This window comes from Haliotis cracherodii, unplaced genomic scaffold, assembly GCF_022045235.1.
Source record: "Haliotis cracherodii isolate W230 unplaced genomic scaffold, xgHalCrac1.p SCAF_8, whole genome shotgun sequence".
Lineage (NCBI taxonomy): Eukaryota > Metazoa > Mollusca > Gastropoda > Lepetellida > Haliotidae > Haliotis > Haliotis cracherodii.
Window position 1 is genome coordinate 24,044,816 of NW_027266341.1, and position 20,181 is coordinate 24,064,996.

At 41.3% G+C, this 20,181-nt stretch overlaps 1 protein-coding gene across 1 annotated transcript; it reads right to left on the reverse strand.

The window, feature by feature from the left end:
* Positions 1-1,544: 1,544 nt before the first annotated feature.
* LOC139449411 (uncharacterized) lies at positions 1,545-13,346 on the reverse strand. The gene is made up of 5 exons (XM_071230782.1): positions 13,322-13,346; positions 7,409-7,589; positions 6,774-6,910; positions 2,601-2,745; positions 1,545-1,782 (listed from the first exon to the last, which is right to left on the reverse strand). The coding sequence occupies exons 1-5, from the start codon at positions 13,344-13,346 to the stop codon at positions 1,545-1,547; spliced, it is 726 nt and encodes a 241-aa protein (XP_071086883.1).
* Between the last annotated feature and the right edge of the window lie 6,835 nt (positions 13,347-20,181).

Genomic DNA, 20,181 nt, shown 5'->3' on the forward strand with positions numbered 1-20,181 from the left:
CAACATAGTTAATGAAACAAAAGGGCTATCGATTAAAAATTATAATGATCAAAAGGGTGACTTCAAAGAACGTCATATAACTCTTGCTCAAAAGTGGTTTGATCAGTGTTACAGCATCTTTCAAGGTCATGCATAGTGAAGCTTTCAAAAGGTTTTGTGGTAGACATGTAAACGGTTTCAGGTATCATTGACCAAACCAATGTTCCGATGCAATGCAATTCCCAATTTTGACTTGTGCCATATGTTCCATGTTTCTGCAGGAGACATGGCCCTTGCATGTGTGTGATTGAGATTCGTTCATATTAGTGGCCGACCGTTTGATGATGATGATGATGATGATGATGATGATGTGTGTATGTGCCATCGTGCGTGTGCCTTTGCATGTGTTTGTGACGGGTGCCACCTTTTTGCAAACACCTGGTATCATTGTTCTTTGACAGTGATTCATAAACACATGCTTATGATAAAGTCGGAATTGTACAATCGACTCTGCTATATGCAGAGATTTCTAATGGATATGGAAAGGGTTTTGTTGCTTTAATAAACTGTTATTTTATCCTTATCCTCCACATGGGCAACGGTAACGGTCCAGTATGATAAAATAAAAACATAAAAAAGTTTCCTTAATATGTTTTTATTGCATAGGATAATGTAAATCTGAGAGAACATGTAAATTGGGTAAATAAATAATTCATATGATCTGGATGACGAATAATTTACAAATCTAAAATCTAAAACATACAAGAAATGAAATGCAATTTATGCAGGTACAAGCTAATGTTTTCAATACAGAATGATCATGAAGTGGTGTGTAACCTAATATCGTCAGATATATGTTATATGATTTAATACTGTTAAGCTAAGTACGTTTTCATTGGGATGATGGATATGTCATATCGATAGCATTATGTTTGATTGAATAGTCACTGTTAAACCTGCATGGGCAGGAAATAAAATTCTACTTAAATATTTTTGTCACTACAAAAAAGCATTTCAGTAAAAACAACCTTTGCTGTCTCCTATACTTTGACATACAGCGGTAAACAAAGATTTAATTCAACTTACATTTAGGTTTTGCCGTCGGATGCTAACCCTTAATTGTCCAACGTGTGAAATTAGTTCCACTTGTTGATATGTCGAATTGCAATATAGTTCTCATGGATTCGTGTTACGAAATTCCATCTTGATTTAAGGAGGTAATGAGGCACATATTGTTAGCACGAAGCTCGAGTATTTTACACTATATACATCAATCAGAGACCATTTGGTGTCTGCATCAATTTAATCATCATCTTGCTGTTTTTATTTTTCGTTCTGTTTTTGGATAATATATTCCTTCATTTTAATAAATACCAAAAAATAACATTGAAACATAAACAACGGGTATTTACCAACAAACATGTTCTTGGCAACATTGTTCCCAAATCCCTCCATCGTCTCACATCGTGTCACGTGACGAGGTGAGAGACTGCTGAGTGATGGTGATGTGCTGCCACGAGTAACAATGGACCCCTTGATGATATGTCTTCCTCAGACACATCATGTTACAGATAAATCTTAAGTAGAGCCCCGATCGGCAACAGCATCATGATTGCAGACACGTGGGATATTTCAGCGCCATTCAATCTTCCGAACATGGCGGAATAACGGGAGGTAACTCCTGTGTTTCTTCGGCACCGATTCGGAAGTCCCGCGAAGAAGAAACTGCGCATGATTTCCCCAGCCTGACTATTGCAGAAGGAGTAGACTTGGGTCTCACACTGGTAACGGGCGACAGACACACTGGAAGGAAACACAATGCGCAAATACAATAATTAATATATGTTAAGGCGCGTTCTGACCACAACGTGAACTTTTTGATAATAGAAAATTAACTAAAAATACAACACTTTAAAAGTGAGTGAGTGGGTGAGTATGGTTTTACGCCGCTTTTAGCAATATTTCAGCGGCGGGGGAGACCAGAAATGGGCTTCACACATTGTACCCATGTCGGGAATCGAACCCGGGTCTTCGGCGTGACGAGCGAACGCTTGAAACTCTAGGCTACCCGACCGCCCCCAAACACTTTAAAAACGATACCCAAAGGTACATATGGTGGGTTATTATGACAAATACGCATAACCAGAAGCATTAATTGATAGAAGACACTACGAAAATATGAAGTAAACCTACATATTCCGTTTATCATCAATCGGCAACATAGTTATCATTTTCTTCTTCCCTCATTCTACAAAAAACAGTCAGTTATCGAGTGAGTGAGTGAATGGCTGAACTGGGTTTTACGCCGCTCTGAACAGTATTCCAAATATATAACGGCGTGTCAGCTTAATGTGGGATGAAATACCAAAGTGTTGCAGGTGTCAGACGTGTATGCACGAATATGGTGCACGAATATGGTGCTGACAAACCTAAAAACATAATCGGGGTGAACCGGGATTCGAACCCACAATTATGGGTTCCTTGCGTACCCACTCTGCATAGCGAATCACGGCGCCTCAGACGACTAGGAGATATCTACAACCGGTGACCAACAGGCGGGTTCCATGATCGTCTATGTGATACAACATCGCAGGCTGTCTGTGGTTGTACCCGTTACTTACTTGCAGGCCACGTTCTCGAGGTCACCCTGGTTGAGACGTCCTTGACGACCGATGTTGACTACCTGGACGACGGACTGACGGAAGTTGTCATAGCAACGCTGCACCTGGGGTGTTGTCAGTAGACATCTGATGTTATCTTCCAGTCCTGGAACATGGGAACAGTACCTGTGATGCATGAGGTTCATTGGACGTATGCCAGTCAAGAGGGACAGTCTAACGGAGCTTGTTGGTGAATATGTAACAGAGTTCATCTCAATCTGCATGGGTGTTGAGTCACCCTATAGAAACATCGAGTGTTGTGGTCAGTATACAGAGGGCAAGGGATATATCATGGCGGTCAGTACACAGAGGGCAAGGGATATATCATGGTGTCAGTACACCGAGGGCAAGGGATATATCATGGTGGTTACTACACAGAGGGCAAGGGATATATCATGGTGGTCAGTATACAGAGGGCGAGGGATATATTATGATGTCAGCACACGGTGCGCAAGGGATATATCATGGTGGTTACTATACAGAGGGCAAGGGATATATCATGGTGGTCAGTATACAGAGGGCAAGGGATATATCATGGTGGTCAGTGTACAGAGGGCAAGGGATATATCGTGGTGGTCAGCACACAGTGCGCAAGGGATATATCATGGTGGTCAGTATACAGAGGGCAAAGGATATATTATGATGTCAGCACACAGTACGCAAGGGATATATCATGGTGTCAGTATACAGAGGACAAGGGATATATCATGGTGTCAGTATACAGAGGGCAAGGGATATATCATGGTGTCAGTACACAGGGGGCAAGGGATATATTATGGTGTCAGTACACAGAGGACAAGGGATATATTATGGTGTCAGTACACAGAGGGCAAGGGATATATCATGGTGTCAGTACACAGAGGGCAAGGGATATATCATGGTGTCAGTACACAGAGGGCAAGGGATATATCATGGTGTCAGTATAAAGAGGGCAAGGGATATATTATCATGGCAGTACACAGAGGGCAAGGGATATATCATGGTGTCAGTACACAGACGGCAAGGGATATATCATGGTGTCAGTATACAGAGGGCAAGGGATATATCATGGTGTCAGTATAAAGAAGGGCAAGGGATATATTATCATGTCAGTACACAGAGGGCAAGGGATATATCATGGTGTCAGTACACAGAGGGCAAGGGATATATCATGGTGGTCAGTATACAGAGGGCAAGGGATATATTATGGCGTCTGTACACAGTGCACAAGGGATATATCATGGCGGTCAGTATACAGAGGGCAAAGGATATATTATGATGTCAGCACACAGTGCGCAAGGGATATATCATGGTGGTTACTACACAGAGGGCAAGGGATATATCATGGTGGTCAGTATATAGAGGGCAAGGGATATATCATGGTGGTTACTACACAGAGGGCAAGGGATATATCATGGTGGTCAGTATATAGAGGGCAAGGGATATATCATGGTGGTTACTACACAGAGGGCAAGGGATATATCGTGGTGGTCAGTGTACAGAGGGCAAGGGATATATCGTGGTGGTCAGTATACAGAGGGCAAGGGATATATCGTGGTGGTCAGTATACAGAGGGCAAGGGATATATTATGATGTCAGTACACAGAGGGCAAGGGATATATCGTGGTGGTCAGTAAACAGAGGGCAAGGGATATATCATGGTGGTCAGTGTACAGAGGGCAAGGGATATATCATGGTGGTCAGTACACAGTGCACAAGGGATATATCATGGTGGTCAGTATACAGAGGGCAAGGGATATATCGTGGTGGTCAGTACACAGTGCACAAGGGATATATCATGGTGGTCAGTACACAGTGCACAAGGGATATATCATGGTGGTCAGTATACAGAGGGCAAGGGATATATCGTGGTGGTCAGTACACAGTGCACAAGGGATATATCATGGTGGTCAGTATACAGAGGGCAAGGGATATATCGTGGTGGTCAGTACACAGTGAGCAAGAGATATATCATGGTGGTCAGTACACAGGGGGCAAGGGATATATTATGATGTCAGTACACAGAGGGCAAGGGATATATCGTGGTGGTCAGTAAACAGAGGGCAAGGGATATATCATGGTGGTCAGTGTACAGAGGGCAAGGGATATATCATGGTGGTCAGTACACAGAGGGCAAGGGATATATCATGGTGGTCAGTACACAGTGAGCAAGGGATATATCGTGGTGGTCAGTACACAGTGAGCAAGAGATATATCATGGTGGTTACTACACAGAGGGCAAGGGATATATCATGGTGGTCAGTACACAGAAGGCAAGGGATATATCATGGTGGTCAGTATACAGAGGGCAAGGGATATATCGTGGTGGTCAGTATACAGAGGGCAAGGGATATATCATGGTGGTCAGTGTACAGAGGGCAAGGGATATATCATGGTGGTCAGTACACAGAGGGCAAGGGATATATCATGGTGTCAGTACACAGAGGGCAAGGGATATATCATGGTGGTTACTACACAGAGGGCAAGGGATATATCATGGTGGTCAGTATATAGAGGGCAAGGGATATATCATGGTGGTTACTACACAGAGGGCAAGGGATATATCATGGTGGTCAGTATATAGAGGGCAAGGGATATATCATGGTGGTTACTACACAGAGGGCAAGGGATATATCGTGGTGGCCAGTGTACAGAGGGCAAGGGATATATCGTGGTGGTCAGTATACAGAGGGCAAGGGATATATCGTGGTGGTCAGTATACAGAGGGCAAGGGATATATTATGATGTCAGTACACAGAGGGCAAGGGATATATCGTGGTGGTCAGTAAACAGAGGGCAAGGGATATATCATGGTGGTCAGTGTACAGAGGGCAAGGGATATATCATGGTGGTCAGTACACAGTGCACAAGGGATATATCATGGTGGTCAGTATACAGAGGGCAAGGGATATATCGTGGTGGTCAGTACACAGTGCACAAGGGATATATCATGGTGGTCAGTACACAGTGCACAAGGGATATATCATGGTGGTCAGTATACAGAGGGCAAGGGATATATCGTGGTGGTCAGTACACAGTGCACAAGGGATATATCATGGTGGTCAGTATACAGAGGGCAAGGGATATATCGTGGTGGTCAGTACACAGTGAGCAAGAGATATATCATGGTGGTCAGTACACAGGGGGCAAGGGATATATTATGATGTCAGTACACAGAGGGCAAGGGATATATCGTGGTGGTCAGTAAACAGAGGGCAAGGGATATATCATGGTGGTCAGTGTACAGAGGGCAAGGGATATATCATGGTGGTCAGTACACAGAGGGCAAGGGATATATCATGGTGGTCAGTACACAGTGAGCAAGGGATATATCGTGGTGGTCAGTACACAGTGAGCAAGAGATATATCATGGTGGTTACTACACAGAGGGCAAGGGATATATCATGGTGGTCAGTACACAGAAGGCAAGGGATATATCATGGTGGTCAGTATACAGAGGGCAAGGGATATATCGTGGTGGTAAGTATACAGAGGGCAAGGGATATATCATGGTGGTCAGTGTACAGAGGGCAAGGGATATATCATGGTGGTCAGTACACAGAGGGCAAGGGATATATCATGGTGTCAGTACACAGAGGGCAAGGGATATATCATGGTGGTCAGTACACAGAGGGCAAGGGATATATCATGGTGGTCAGTAAACAGAGGGCAAGGGATATATCATGGTGGTCAGTACACAGAGGGCAAGGGATATATCATGGTGGTCAGTACACAGAGGGCAAGGGATATTATCGTGGTGGTCAGTACACAGAGGGCAAGGGATATATCATGGTGGTCAGTACACAGTGAGCAAGGGATATATCGTGGTGGTCAGTACACATTGAACAAGAGATATATCATGGTGGCTACTACACAGAGGGCAAGGGATATATCATGGTGGTCAGTACACCTAGGGCAGGGGATATATCACGATGGTCTGTATACAGAGGGTAGGGGATATATCATGGTGGTAAGTATAGAGGGGTCTAGGGATATATCATGGTGGTAAATCGTGATTGCCAGTCTACAGAAGGCTAAGGGTGAATCGTGGTGGTCAGTCTATAGACGACTAAGGGTGACTCGTGATTGACAGTCTACAGAAAGCTAAGGGTCAGTCGTGATGGTCAGTGTACAGAAGGGATATGCTGTGCATACTCGGTAAATCTCCGCAAAGGCCCCTGTAAGCAGCTCGCATGTCGTCGGCGTTGAAGATCAAGTTGAGGAAGTTGTCATTGGCAACAGTTGAACCTCGGAGGCGGGTCTCAAAACAACGGATGTAACTCTCAAAGTTTCTGAAAGATACACAAGATGTGCCGATTGAGGCTAAGAACGGCATGTTTGTTAGCTGGAGACACGGACATATGTCTCTCATTTCCCCGAATACATCATATTCATCATCATATGGAAAAAAGTTCATGTGCTAAGTAGTTACTCCTTTAACGTGTCGGCGGAGTCTTCGTGCTGACGAAGCGAGCCTTTAGATTATATATTTTTCCTAAACGAAAGGCGTTGCCTGTGAACTGACATAAAACTTTACTTTGCTGCACACGCTCAATCGTATTTCAGCATTGACCTCATTGTGATCCTTCGTTTGTGAGCGCAGTACCCCTGCTCTTGGCTTTCACCAAAATGTAAGTCTGCGGTAGCATTAAACTAACACTCCAACAATTATTTGAAAGACAGTTTAAAGAGGCTTTAAACCTAACTCACTACGATTCAAACTTCAAGTTAATTATTTGTCAAAATCTCATGATAAGACATCATTAGGCAACACGATTGTTTAGTCTCACTGGCAGATGGCTCTGAAGGCATTCAAGGTGGCTGTCTGTGCGTTGTTCCTGGTTCGGGCCTGTCGTCTACCGTTGGCCTGTGTGGTGCCAAAGTTATTTTGGTTTGCCCGGACCTGCTCCGTTAAACACTGCTGGGCCACCGATTGTTGCTGGGCCGACGCCAGGTAACACTGGACACCCACTGCAGGTGAGACAAACATAGGTAAAGGTAACACTCGACGCCCACTGCAGGTGAGACAAACATAGGTAAAGGTAACACTCGACGCCCACTGCAGTTGAGACAAACATAGGTAAAGGTAACACTCGACGCCCACTGCAGGGGAGACAAACATAGGTAAAGGTAACACTCGACGCCCACTGCAGGTGAGATAAACATAGGTAAAGGTAACACTCGACGCCCACTGCAGGGGAGACAAACATAGGTAAAGGTAACACTCGACGCCCACTGCAGGGGAGACAAACATAGGTAAAGGTAACACTGGACGCCCACTGCAGGTGAGATAAACATAGGTAAAGGTAACACTCGACGCCCACTGCAGGTGAGATAAACATAGGTAAAGGTAACACTCGACGCCTATTTTAGAATTTAATTATGATTGCGTTTTTTTAAATCAACGCGTATGCCAACACTCCCAATTGTCCTACAATAAAAGCGCCAAAGGTGCGGATGAAAGATGTTTGTCATGATCGTACGATTGTACTATTCCTGGTAGTAGTAGTAGTAGTAGTAGTAGTAGTAGTAGTAGTAGTAGTAGTAGTAGCAGCAGCAGCAGCAGTAGTAATAGTAGTAGTAGCAGCAGCAGTAATAGTAGTAGTAGTAGTAGTAGTTTGTTTGTTTGTTGCTTAACGGCGCACTTAGCAATATTCAAGCTATATGACGGCGGTCTGTAAATGATACAATCTGGACCAGTCAATCCAGTGATTAACATCATGAGTATCGATCTGCGCAATTGGGATACGTTGACATGCATTAACCAAGTCAGCGACCCTGACCACACGATCCTGTTTGTCGCCTCTTTCGACAAGCATGGGTTGCTGAAGGCCAATTCTTCACGGGACCAGTAGCAGCAGCAGCAGCAGCAACAGTTGTAGTAGTAGTAGTAGTAGTAGTAGTAGTAGTAGTAGTAGTAGTAGTAGTAGTAGTAGTAGAAGTAGTAGTAGTAGTAGTACTTGTAGTAGTCGTTGTTATTGTAGTGGCACCATTAGTTGTACTAGTTATATTAGTATTAGAAGCAGCAGCAGCTGTAATAGCAGTTGTAGTAGCCGTAGCCGTAGCCGTAGAGAGGTAGAAGTGGTCACGGTAAAGTTAGTAGTATATGTGTAAGTGTACTTAACAAATATTTTAGAGCTGTAGTATACGTGTCTATCTACATAACCACTGCTGTACAGTTGCTTGTGCGTAGGTGTACATGTGAATAGATGCGAAGACAGCAGCACATCTGACTGTATGTACATCGTAGCATACATAGCAATGCGCATTCCAGGACTAGGTGAGGTGAAATGGGGTTTACAGTCGCGCCCAAGAATATTGCACTTGTATAGCGACGTGAATGCACGTGTGTGTGTGTGGCTGCTTGTACTAGTCCGGACTAATAAATGCCGATTTATAGTGCTAGCCCACTGAGATACCATGCTACAGTTAAACATGAATACCCCCCCCCCCCCCCCCCCCTCCCCACTCAGACACAGTATACTGACTCCGAGCCGACCAGTCCTTGTTTTATGCCCTTAATGACGAGCGCCAGGAAGGGTGAAAAGAAGTACCATCTTTTAAAGTCTCTTGGTATAACGCGGCCGGGGATCGACCGTCCGCTCTCAGGGCGGACGCTCAACCACTGGACCACGGAGGGGGTCATTCCAGTCATAGAGACAATAGCATAGATGAATGAGTGCATGACAGTCAGAGTGACAATAGGTGTAAAAATAGACAAGTACATGTGTAGACATGTATTATGACAGAACTCGCCTGTTCATGCTGTTGTCATCAATATTACATCAATGTTACAGCGATGGAGTTAAGGTAGTACTTGTGGTAATAGCTGATGTAAGAGACGTGATAGAACAGATAACGGTACTACGTCAAAGAACCAGGTGCATAAGATCATTATTGTCCAGTTCCTACCGCAACTGTACTCAGATTGCTAGCTTAAAGGTGTATCAGAAATATAAGGTGAGGTGAAATGGAGTTTCACCAATATTATTGCACTGTTATAGCGACGTGCATGCACGTGTGTGTGTCTTTGGCTGCTTGTACTAGTCCGAACTAATGCCGATTTTATAGCGCTAGCCCACTGAGATACCATGTTGCAGTTTAACATGACTCCGAGCCGACCAGTACTTGCTTTAGCCCCTTAATGCCCAGCCCCAGACAGGGTAACAACAAGTACCATCTTTTAACGTCTTTTGGTATGACGCGGCCGGGGATCGAACCACGGACCTTCTGCTCTCCGGGCGTACGCTAGACCACGGAGGCGGTCATCAGAAATATTAAAACTTGGTAGGTGTGGTAGTAGTCTTCGTGGTACATGAAGGGTGGTCAAGAGCTGTAGTATTAATGGTCTTAGGCATAACATAATAGACTACTCCAAAAGAGGTTAAAAAACATCCGATTTTTTATATTAATAAATCGTTTGTTCTTTAACTTTTTTGAGTAATATATATCATCATACCACATGCAGATGATGGTGCCACGCACTGATTTGCATTATTTCAACAAGGAGGCGAAAAGAAGCCTTGGCTGACAAAAACAAAATACAATTGTTCCAAGCAAAACCGGTGTTTGTTGTGGATGAAATTCTATCATTCACACACGTAAGGTAATTATTAACCGATACAACCTAATGTTTTCATTTCCAAGTAGTATGAGTTGAGATCACATAGGATATACAAACGCTTAGATACTCGCATGGTTCTGAGCTCCTCAAAGCCATTATTAGAGTCTAGAACAAATGATACGTCCTAATATTGTAAATACGTGACCTTCAGCATTTCAGATGAAAGTGAGTGTCGCTTCACGGTGTTTGCGTTGGGTTTAGAGAGGACCGCAGTCACCGTCCACGCAGAAAAAGACGACTGTTTCGGGGCTTAAAAACGGAATCCATTCCGAAAATATTGACACATCGCGCTTTATTCGGTGTTTCACAAATAGCAGACAAACAGTGGGGCAAAATAGGGACGCTGAACATTTCTGACGTGACTTTTCGAGAAGAAAAGAATTCATTACAATTCTTCTCTTGCCGCAAGTCAGGTGCCACATAAACATGTCGTGTGTGCACTGTAGGAGAAACACTGCAGGAGAAACACTGTTGGAGAAACACTGTTGGAGAAACACTGTTGGAGAAACAATGTAGGAGAAACAGTGTAGGAGAAACAGTGTAGGAGAAACACAGTAGGAGACTAAAGTAAAAAGGAAGTCAACGATTTGTGTAAGGGACAGACACTTGCGATAAGGGGAGACAATTTGCGGGGAGGTAACTCTTGTATGACAATCGTTCCGTCAAAGTGTTATATTCACTGCAGCATAATATCAAGTGTTATGTTCACTGCAGTATAATATCAAGTGTTATGTTCACTGCAGTATATTATCAAGTGTTATGGTCACTGCAGTATAATATCAAGTGTTATATCCACTGCAGCATAATATCAAGTGTTATGTTCACTGCAGTATAATATCAAGTGTTATGTTCACTGCAGTATAATATCAAGTGTTATGTTCACTGCAATGAAAATATCTCTTTTCTCAACTAGGAAAACTCAGTTTTTACAAGTATATAATAATATACTAACTGGTCAGTGGTATTTACTGTTCCCTAGGACGTATATACGCAAGACATGGGTACTTTCCGTTCCCAAGGGCCTACATTGCTAACGGGTCAGTGGTATTTTCTGTTCCCTTGTGACAGTGTATTTTCTATATTTTCTGATATTAATCACTGGATTTTCTGGTCCAGACTCGATTACTTTCAGACCGCCGTCATATAGCTGGGGTATTGCTGAGTGCGGCGTTAAACAACCAACCAACTGTAATATTTACCTTTGGTGTTGGGAGGCCCAGGATACAGATGCTAGGGAATTTAATCATTACCCCAGACATCGTACAAACCGGACACCGCACAGTAGGGACAATACATTAAATACACACTATTGGGTCACATGTCGTGATTTCGTGAATCTATCCAGAAGGTTAGTATAGAAAAGAAACAACACTCACAACACAAAACATACACATGCATCCCACGCAACGTGCATTACGTGACTTGCATATAGAGGAGTTCGGGCATGTTTAGAAAACATAAAATCTCTCTATTCGTTGATCAGGATGAATGTTGTGTTAAATGTTATGATTGGCCTCTTTAATTGTTGTCCTTTTTTGTTCAAATTCTCAAAACTGTTTATATATTTAAGAATACTGTGATATACTGTGTGGCCCTTGTAATATTTCATGCACACCAATAGGCATAATGTAACCATTCCATGTCTGATGCATGGTGCCTCAGTAGGCATGTATATAGCCGAGGTATAGCAGTTTTCACAGCTATTTTTCCCCTTTGCGGCAGTGGAATCTGTTTCGGCAAATGTTCCGGAATGGTTGTTTTCTTGTATTGATGTTTTATATTTATGATTATAGAAATTATTTTTGTCGCTTTAATTAATTATAATTACTTTGATCAATCTAGTATTTTTTAAAAGTCTTTTACTATTTTACTTTAATTACACCATCTAGACTTACACTGGGAATAGTCACCAGTCCGTTAACCTAGCAACTATTTACAATCATTCTTTTGGGGAGTTTCGTTATGTAATTATCCTAGCGTTTCAAATGAATAATATGATATCACAAACAATTATTTTTCATCAGAAAGACAGAAGACACAGAGGGAAGATAAAAGAGAATTCATTAATTTCTACAGGTTGAACTTAGGAACTTCATCTTAGTATTGCCGGTTGTCAAATTAGGGCATGACAACAGTTCGAGGAAAGTCCCTGAACCTTTTGTCTTAGCTATAGAGGATGATAGAGACTTCAAGAGGTTTTACATGGTCTTACGCAGTGTTGAAAAAGGTAAACTGACGGGCAAAAGAAAGTATACACCCAGTTTGATAGTGGCTAAATATGTAACCAACAGGAAATAGTTATTTGATGGTCATGTATTTGGTACTGGTATCGTAGTTATGTTTTGGACATTACCTTTGCTGCAGTGTTACAGCGACTATTTCAGCCTAGTAACGTTTTGATAACGTTTGTAATTTTTTGGTCAAATTCAATTACAAGTGTATACTTTCTTTGACAAAGTAGAGACAATGTATGGATAACAACTTCTTTATTAAATGTAAATGCAACGTTTCGGTATAGATCCTTATACCGTTGTCAAGCAAGACTACAACGGTATAAGGATCTATATCGAAACGTCGCCTTTACAGGAAAATTAATAAAGAAGTTGTTATCCACAAAGTTTCTCTACTTTGTCATCCGTCAACTTCTTAGTAATACCTATCAAACAATTTATACTTTCTTTGATGAATTTATGTTTTGGACCTTAAATAAGCAGTGATACGGGAACTGTTTTCAGCCTTGTAACGTTTTGATATCGATTGTAATTGAGTGTAATATAAGTCTTTTAAAATATATTCAAACATATCCTTCAGAGGAAGAATTCCTGAAGAGTTGGTAAACGCGTTATAAACGTGGCAGACATGGACGTCACTGTTCTTCAGCGTTCAGGTGACACGAAAGGAACAGAACTTCGCATCCGCATCTTATAACTGGAAGCATCCAGCTTCATCAACAAGATATTGATTACATCACATGTATAATGCAGGTTAAAGAAATCAACTATCATTCATCAAGTTTCAAAGTAACAAATTATATTTTTTCCAGTTAACTGTGTACAAATAAAAAAAATATACTACTTACCAAGAAGACACAGAACTACTCTCATTATGCCAACGTTAAGAATCCAACCACGAATCTCACAATATTCCACTGAGGTTTCCAACCAAATATAATACTTTGCCGAACAATGGAAGTCAACCAACACCTTCTTTCTTCTCCTTGATCTGCGGTCCGCTATTTCAGTTTGACCAAAGGCAGGGACAAGAAATCAACTAAATTCAGCTCGTATTTCCGTGGTCCTGTTGTGTCGCTGTCAAAGTCCTATGACATTGTTTGAGATGCTGGCGAGCCTACGTTCGGGAGGTCGACTCTCACTGGTTGCGCCTAGTGTGTCGACGCTTGATCCTGCCGTTCGGAGCTCCCACAGGTACGATACGTGATCTCCCGGAGTTTGAGTGGACCTCTCCCCACGATGTACGGTCAGCTGTTGTGAAAACTTCGTGTTATTACAAACTTTGATATACTGTATAGCGGTGGGGCGTATTTTTTAAAATTATTCGTGACATGGATTTTAGAAATAACGTGACATGGATTTTAGAAATAACGTTATTATTTTTTTTTTCACTTCGTTAATTAAATATATGTGGTGGAGTTCCTTTAATGAATTAATTGATATTTACTTCGGTATGTTAATATTTTTAGTATTTGCACCCTATGACAAAGGTGCGCATGTTATGCTAAACTTTCACCACTTCAGTACCAGGTCTTAGATTGTTTTATTGTTGACGACTTACACCCCCACCCCCCCCCCCCCCCCACCCCAACCCCCATTAAAATGAGAGGGACAAAAGAAACTATACATCTCAGTTGTTCTGTCATATGTTTAATTTTGATTTAAAATTGGAAATATTAATATCTACTTGGTTTGATTTTTAAAAATATAATTTGATTTAATTTTAAAAAAATAAAAAATGTAATTCACATAATACACAACTGCTGATGGGTATTTTGACATCTTGTCCTTGAAAATCAATACATTTGCTTTTTCCGGCTCAAATTCACATTACAGACATGGTAGGGGTCCTGTGGTTGCAAATTCATATCTTACCCAAGTCTTCATTGGACCAATTATTTTTTTGCGCAAAATTACTCAGCCACAGATTCCTTTTTAGAAACTGTTGCTGGAATGAATGACGACTAAATAAACATAATCATATTTGACAAAGGTTCTTTCAGTTTTAAGTTACATGGCAAATAAACTCGATATATATACAGTATATATCTCTGATGCGACAGTAATGTGGTTGAAGAGATTGTGGGTCCCTCTGAATTCCCCTGCTCGATTCCCCAGATGGGTAAACTGTGTGAATAAACTGGTTTATCTTCATTACAGGACCAATAAAAAAAATCTATGGCATGCGCATGTGTTTGTTTTCATAATCGTTTTTCATTTTCTAAAATGAAGTATCATACAAACGCATTTTACACAAAAATAGCTTTACATATTTTAAAATTTTGATCTGTGACACATGAGACTTATCGGATAGTCACTGGATAGTTCGAGATACCTACTTGATAGTCACCGGGATACAACAGAATCGCTATGAGATATGCGCTGGATAGTTACTGCATAGTCAAAACATTAGTCGATGGATAGTAACTGGATAGTCACCGGATAATCACCAGGTAGTACCGTTTAGTCGCCCGATAGTAACAAATTGTCATTGAATAGTCAATTGATAGTTACCGGCTAGTCACAGAATAGTCATGTCGGATTCTTACAGGATAGTTACCAGTCAGTCACCCAAAATAGTAACTGGACAATTACTGGATAGTCACCAGATAGTTACGGGATAGTTACCGGGTTATTATCTTAATCCAATAATCACAGGTAGGATAGTCACCGGACAGTAACAATTAGTAAGTTAAATCACACTTTCAGCATAGATATTAGATAGTTACGGGATAGTTTCAGGATTGTTACCGGAAAATCACCAGATAGCAACCAATAGTCATTGAATAGTTAACGGATAGTTAGTGGATAGTTACCGGATATTTAGTACATATATACCGGATAGTAACAAATAGACCTGAATAGTCACCTTATATTTCCGGGAAAGTTATTATCATAAACGGATAGTCACTGGATAGTATCAATTAGTCTTTGATAAGTCAACGTGCGCTTTCAGAATGGTCATTAGATTGTTACCGGATAGTCACCAGATAGTCCTCAATAGTGACAAATAGTCATTGAATAGTCATCTGGTAGTTACTGGACACTTATTAGATATATACCGGATAATCACCAGATAGTAACCAATAGTCATTGAATAGTCAACGGATAGTTGCCGGATATTTAGTAGATATCTACCGGATAGTAAGAAATGGATAGGGATAATCTCCATACTTTTCCGAGAAATTTATTATCATAATGGGAAAGTCAAAAACAAGTAGTGGGCACGGGTGGTCCAGTCGTCTAAGGCGCCGCGATTCGCTTTGCAGAGTTGCGTCCCTTGGGCACGCCAGAAACCTATGATTGTGAGTTCGAATCCCAGTTCGCCCAGATTATGTTTCTAGGTTTGTCAGCACCATACCCGTGCTCGTGGGTTTCACCGAAGTGGTAAACGTCCGAGACCTGCATCACTTCGGGCTTTCCTCCCACATTAAGCTGACACGCCGCGATATATCTGGAATACTGTTAAAAGCGGCGTTAAACCCCACTCACTCACTCACTCACTAACAAGTAACAATAAGGCTTTAGTAAGATCATCGTATTTTCCGGACAGAAAACGGGATAGTCACCAGATAGTAACAAATAGCCATTGAATAGTCAACGGATAGTTACTGGGTAGTCACCATTTAGTTACCCCGGCAGTTCATCTATGTTTCCCCCAGCCATATAAGTATACCTACAGTTTCAACACGAAACATTTGTCTTATACGACTCAGATTAGCAAAGCCTGGGTTCTGCGCAATTTTTAGTTTCCTTAAAGAAGTCCCGTGGATTAAGTGCAATTTGAGTTTCCTAAAGAAGTCCAATATTATATGCTAGATTAAAATATGTGCTTGTCGTGTGATCTGAGGATCATTATATTCGTTACGATAACTTTGATTGACAAGATACGTCTCTCTCTCTCTCTCTCTCTCTCTCTCTCTCTCTCTCTCTCTCTCTCTCTCTCTCTCTCTCTCTCTCTCTCTCTCTCTCTCCTGTCTTTGGCCAACAAGTCAATTTGAAACAACGTTTGATGTTGTATTTTGTACAAATATGTTCTCTGTTTGCGGGTTCCTTCACATCGACCTGTCATACAATTACTGTTGAAAAAGGAAGCAGGCGCAGGCCAATTCACTAAAACAACGAAAAATGCCCCCAAAACAAACTCCCCAAATCCGCACACGATTCTTCCGTGTGCCCATGCGATTTCACGGGACACTGAGAAATGATAAAAATGATGTGGTTGCAATTTCTAAACTTTTTGTTTTCTTTACTATGTGTTTTGGAGTTAGTGAGTGAGTTGGATTGAACGCCGCTTTTAACAGTGTCATATTGTGGGATGAAAGCCCAGCGTGATGCAGGCCTTAGACGTTTAGCACTTCAGAGAAACCCTCGAGCAGTGTATGATGCTGACAAACCTAGAAACAATCGAAGCGAACTGGGATTCGAACCCACGATCATAGGTTCCTGGCGTTCCCAAGGGACGCAACTCTGCACAGCGAATTTAGGTGCCTGGGAGGACTGGGCCACCCGTGCCCACCACTTTTTGTAAAATACACCCCAAAGTGGATACTAGTACGTACCTGGGTGGTTTTATCGCAGGTGTTTGTTTATTCCCCTCCTGACCTTGTGTTTGATTATCACAGTGACCTCTCTCTGTTACATCCATGACAAAGTCACGCTCTGTGTCCTTAATGTACACGCTCCCTATCCAACACCTTTTGTGGATTTCCGGCTCGTGTATTAGTGTACCGTTTTACCGTTATTGTCAATGAACTTCTAAATATCGGTAACGGATCTTTGAGCGTTTTTTTCTGGTGACACATTCCTGTTGAGTTTTTTTAACAATATTAAAAAGTACTTGTAAAAAATTGTTCTAAAATATTAAGACCATATGTTGACGCCTCGGCACACTCCGTGGTATAATAATCCAGGGATTTAGTATATTTGTCTTAACTTTGATATTTTAAGACGGGTTTAAATCATCTGTTTGTGTGAGCTTAGCTGAGCTGTATGATATCCTGGTTTACGCGAGTAGGAACGGGAAAGAAGACTAGTGGTCGGTGCGTTTGTCTGTCACACTTGGGTCATCGGTTCGAATCCCCATATTGGTACACTAAAAACCCTTATTGCGTTCTGGCATCGACGCAGATTTTGTTGACGTAGAATATACTCTAAAGTGTTTGTTTGTTGTTCAACGTCGCAATCAGCAATGTTCCAACTATATGACGGCGGTCTGTAAATAATCAAGTCTGGATTAGACAATCCAGTGACTGACATCATGAGCATCGATCTACGCAGCTAGGATACGATGACATGCATCAAACAAATCAGCGAGCCTGACCCCTGATCCCGTTAGTCGCCTCTTTCGACAAGCAACGTCGCCTTCTAAGGCAAGCATGGGTTGCGAAGACCTATTCTAACCCGGATCTTCACGGGTTTACTATAAAGTGAGTGAGTATGGTTTTACGTCGGTTTTAGCAATATAACACCAATATCACCAGAAATTGGATTCACTGTGGGGAATCGAACCCGGCCTTCATTGTAAATAGCGAACACGTTAACCACTAGACTATCAAAATGTTCGACCAAATGCAACTCTGCAACGCAACTAGGTTACAAACGTTACTCAGACATTCTTGTTTGATTCACTTTTCGTTTTTTATTTTATTCGTTTTATGATTGAATAGGAAATATGTGCTGCCATTATTATAATATAAGCGACAGTACTCTTTCCAGAACCATAAGACATATCAGCTAAAGCCAGAGTCCATTCTACGATTCCGACAATATCATAATCATGTGTTTATGAATCATAATCAAATGATGATGAAACCAGGTGTTCACAACAAGGTGAGTCGTGTGTTCACCTGACCAAACACGGGATCATTTAGTATAATCTAAATCGGGAATTGCATCGGACATCAGTTTGTCACTGATGCATTACATTTGGACATGTCCTCACAAACACATGCAAAGGCAAGTCGTGTGTTCAACTGACCAAACACGGAATCATTTAGTATAATCTAAATAAGGAATTGCATCGGACATCGTTTGGTCACTGATGAGCATGCTCGAATGTATTTCAAAAGTTGTTAAATGTAGACACGAAAGGCTGGAGCTGCTGGAATATACCTCGACACAGAGGGAAAGTTGACTACGGGAGAAAAATAAAGTCATCCCTCTTGTCATACAGTCTAATGTTTTATCACCCTGAATCTTTATTCATGTACCCACGTTACTCGCACCTGGTTGTTTGATAGCGGAGTTATCAGGTAAGGTTTCATATCTCAGATCTGAAGATCTGATTTCCCATTATATGATTAGGTTAAAGAATCAAATGCTGTAACAGATACCTGCACAAACGATGCTGATTGGTAATTTAAAGCGACATTACGTCGCATTATTTCATTGTTGAGAAAAATACGATATGACGTCATCCATTGTTAATGACGTCACAAAAGAAACCCAATATTGTTTCTTCATCATCTTTAAACCATTATTCTACATATAAGTCTCTACTTGAACCAGAGAAATATATTATGGAGTTATGTCCAAAACAAGGATCTTATCCGCATATTATTTAAATTCCGATGTTTGAGCTATAAGTTGGGCATTCAACACTTTCGTTACAATGACAAAGTCAATACTGATGTACCTAAGTGCAAGAAATGTAATCATAATATAATTGAAGATGAATACCATTTCTTTTCAGTTTTTTATGGAAAACAGAAAGCTCTGCATCCCAAGCTACTATTACCAGTATCCATCACGAGCAAAATTTAATCAGCTAGTAACAACAAAAAATGTTAAGATAATTAAAAATATTGCTATGTATTTGCAAAGAAATTTGCCTGTATAATGTATCATAAATATTGTATTGAGATAGTAAAACAGTTGTCCCACCTGTCCATGTGCAAATGTTTTATCTCATGTATTGAACTCTTGGCCATGCGGCCTTTGATACCGAATAAACTTCTTCTTCTTCAATATCTCCCTGCCTGAGTGTATCGCGAGCATATGTTAATGTCATTGTATATAGAACGTCAACGTCAGAGAGCAACCAGTCCAGATACATGACGAAACAGATTCCATTTGCCTTAAAAGGAAAAATAGCGGTGAAAATTATATTACTGGATCACTGAAAATCAGTGATGACACCAGGTGTTCGCGAGAAGAGTGAGCATGTCCTGCTCTACCGGTAGCACCATCTCGTTTCCTAAGCGCGGTCATAATATCGATAATCAACTTCTTTCAGTGGCATTTAGAAGTTGGTGTGATGAAGTAAGACAAGTTCTATGGATGAACCAGACCCACACGGCCACAACATCCAGTGGAACAACATCAAGATCCTGGCCAACAATCAATCAGACTACAAAATCAGGAAACTCCTAGAAGCCATCTACATTAAAAGGATCCAGCCAGCAATGAACAGAGCTCAAGGCTAATACATCCCGCCTGCTTACCATCACCTAATTGCTAAATCCCTATGTCCATCCAATTAATCCACTGGCTTCCAATCATCTCTATCAGTCTGCTTGTTGACTCTGTGTCCATTAGTCATCAACTGGCTTCCAATTATCTTAATCAGGTCTCTGTGTCCATCAATCAATTTACTGTATAAACATCGATGTTAACAAGTATATACACCTACGTTGTTTAGCACTATCCTATCCTTAAACTTACCCATCTCCAAATCAGAAATTAAAAGTGTCAACAAACCAAAAAT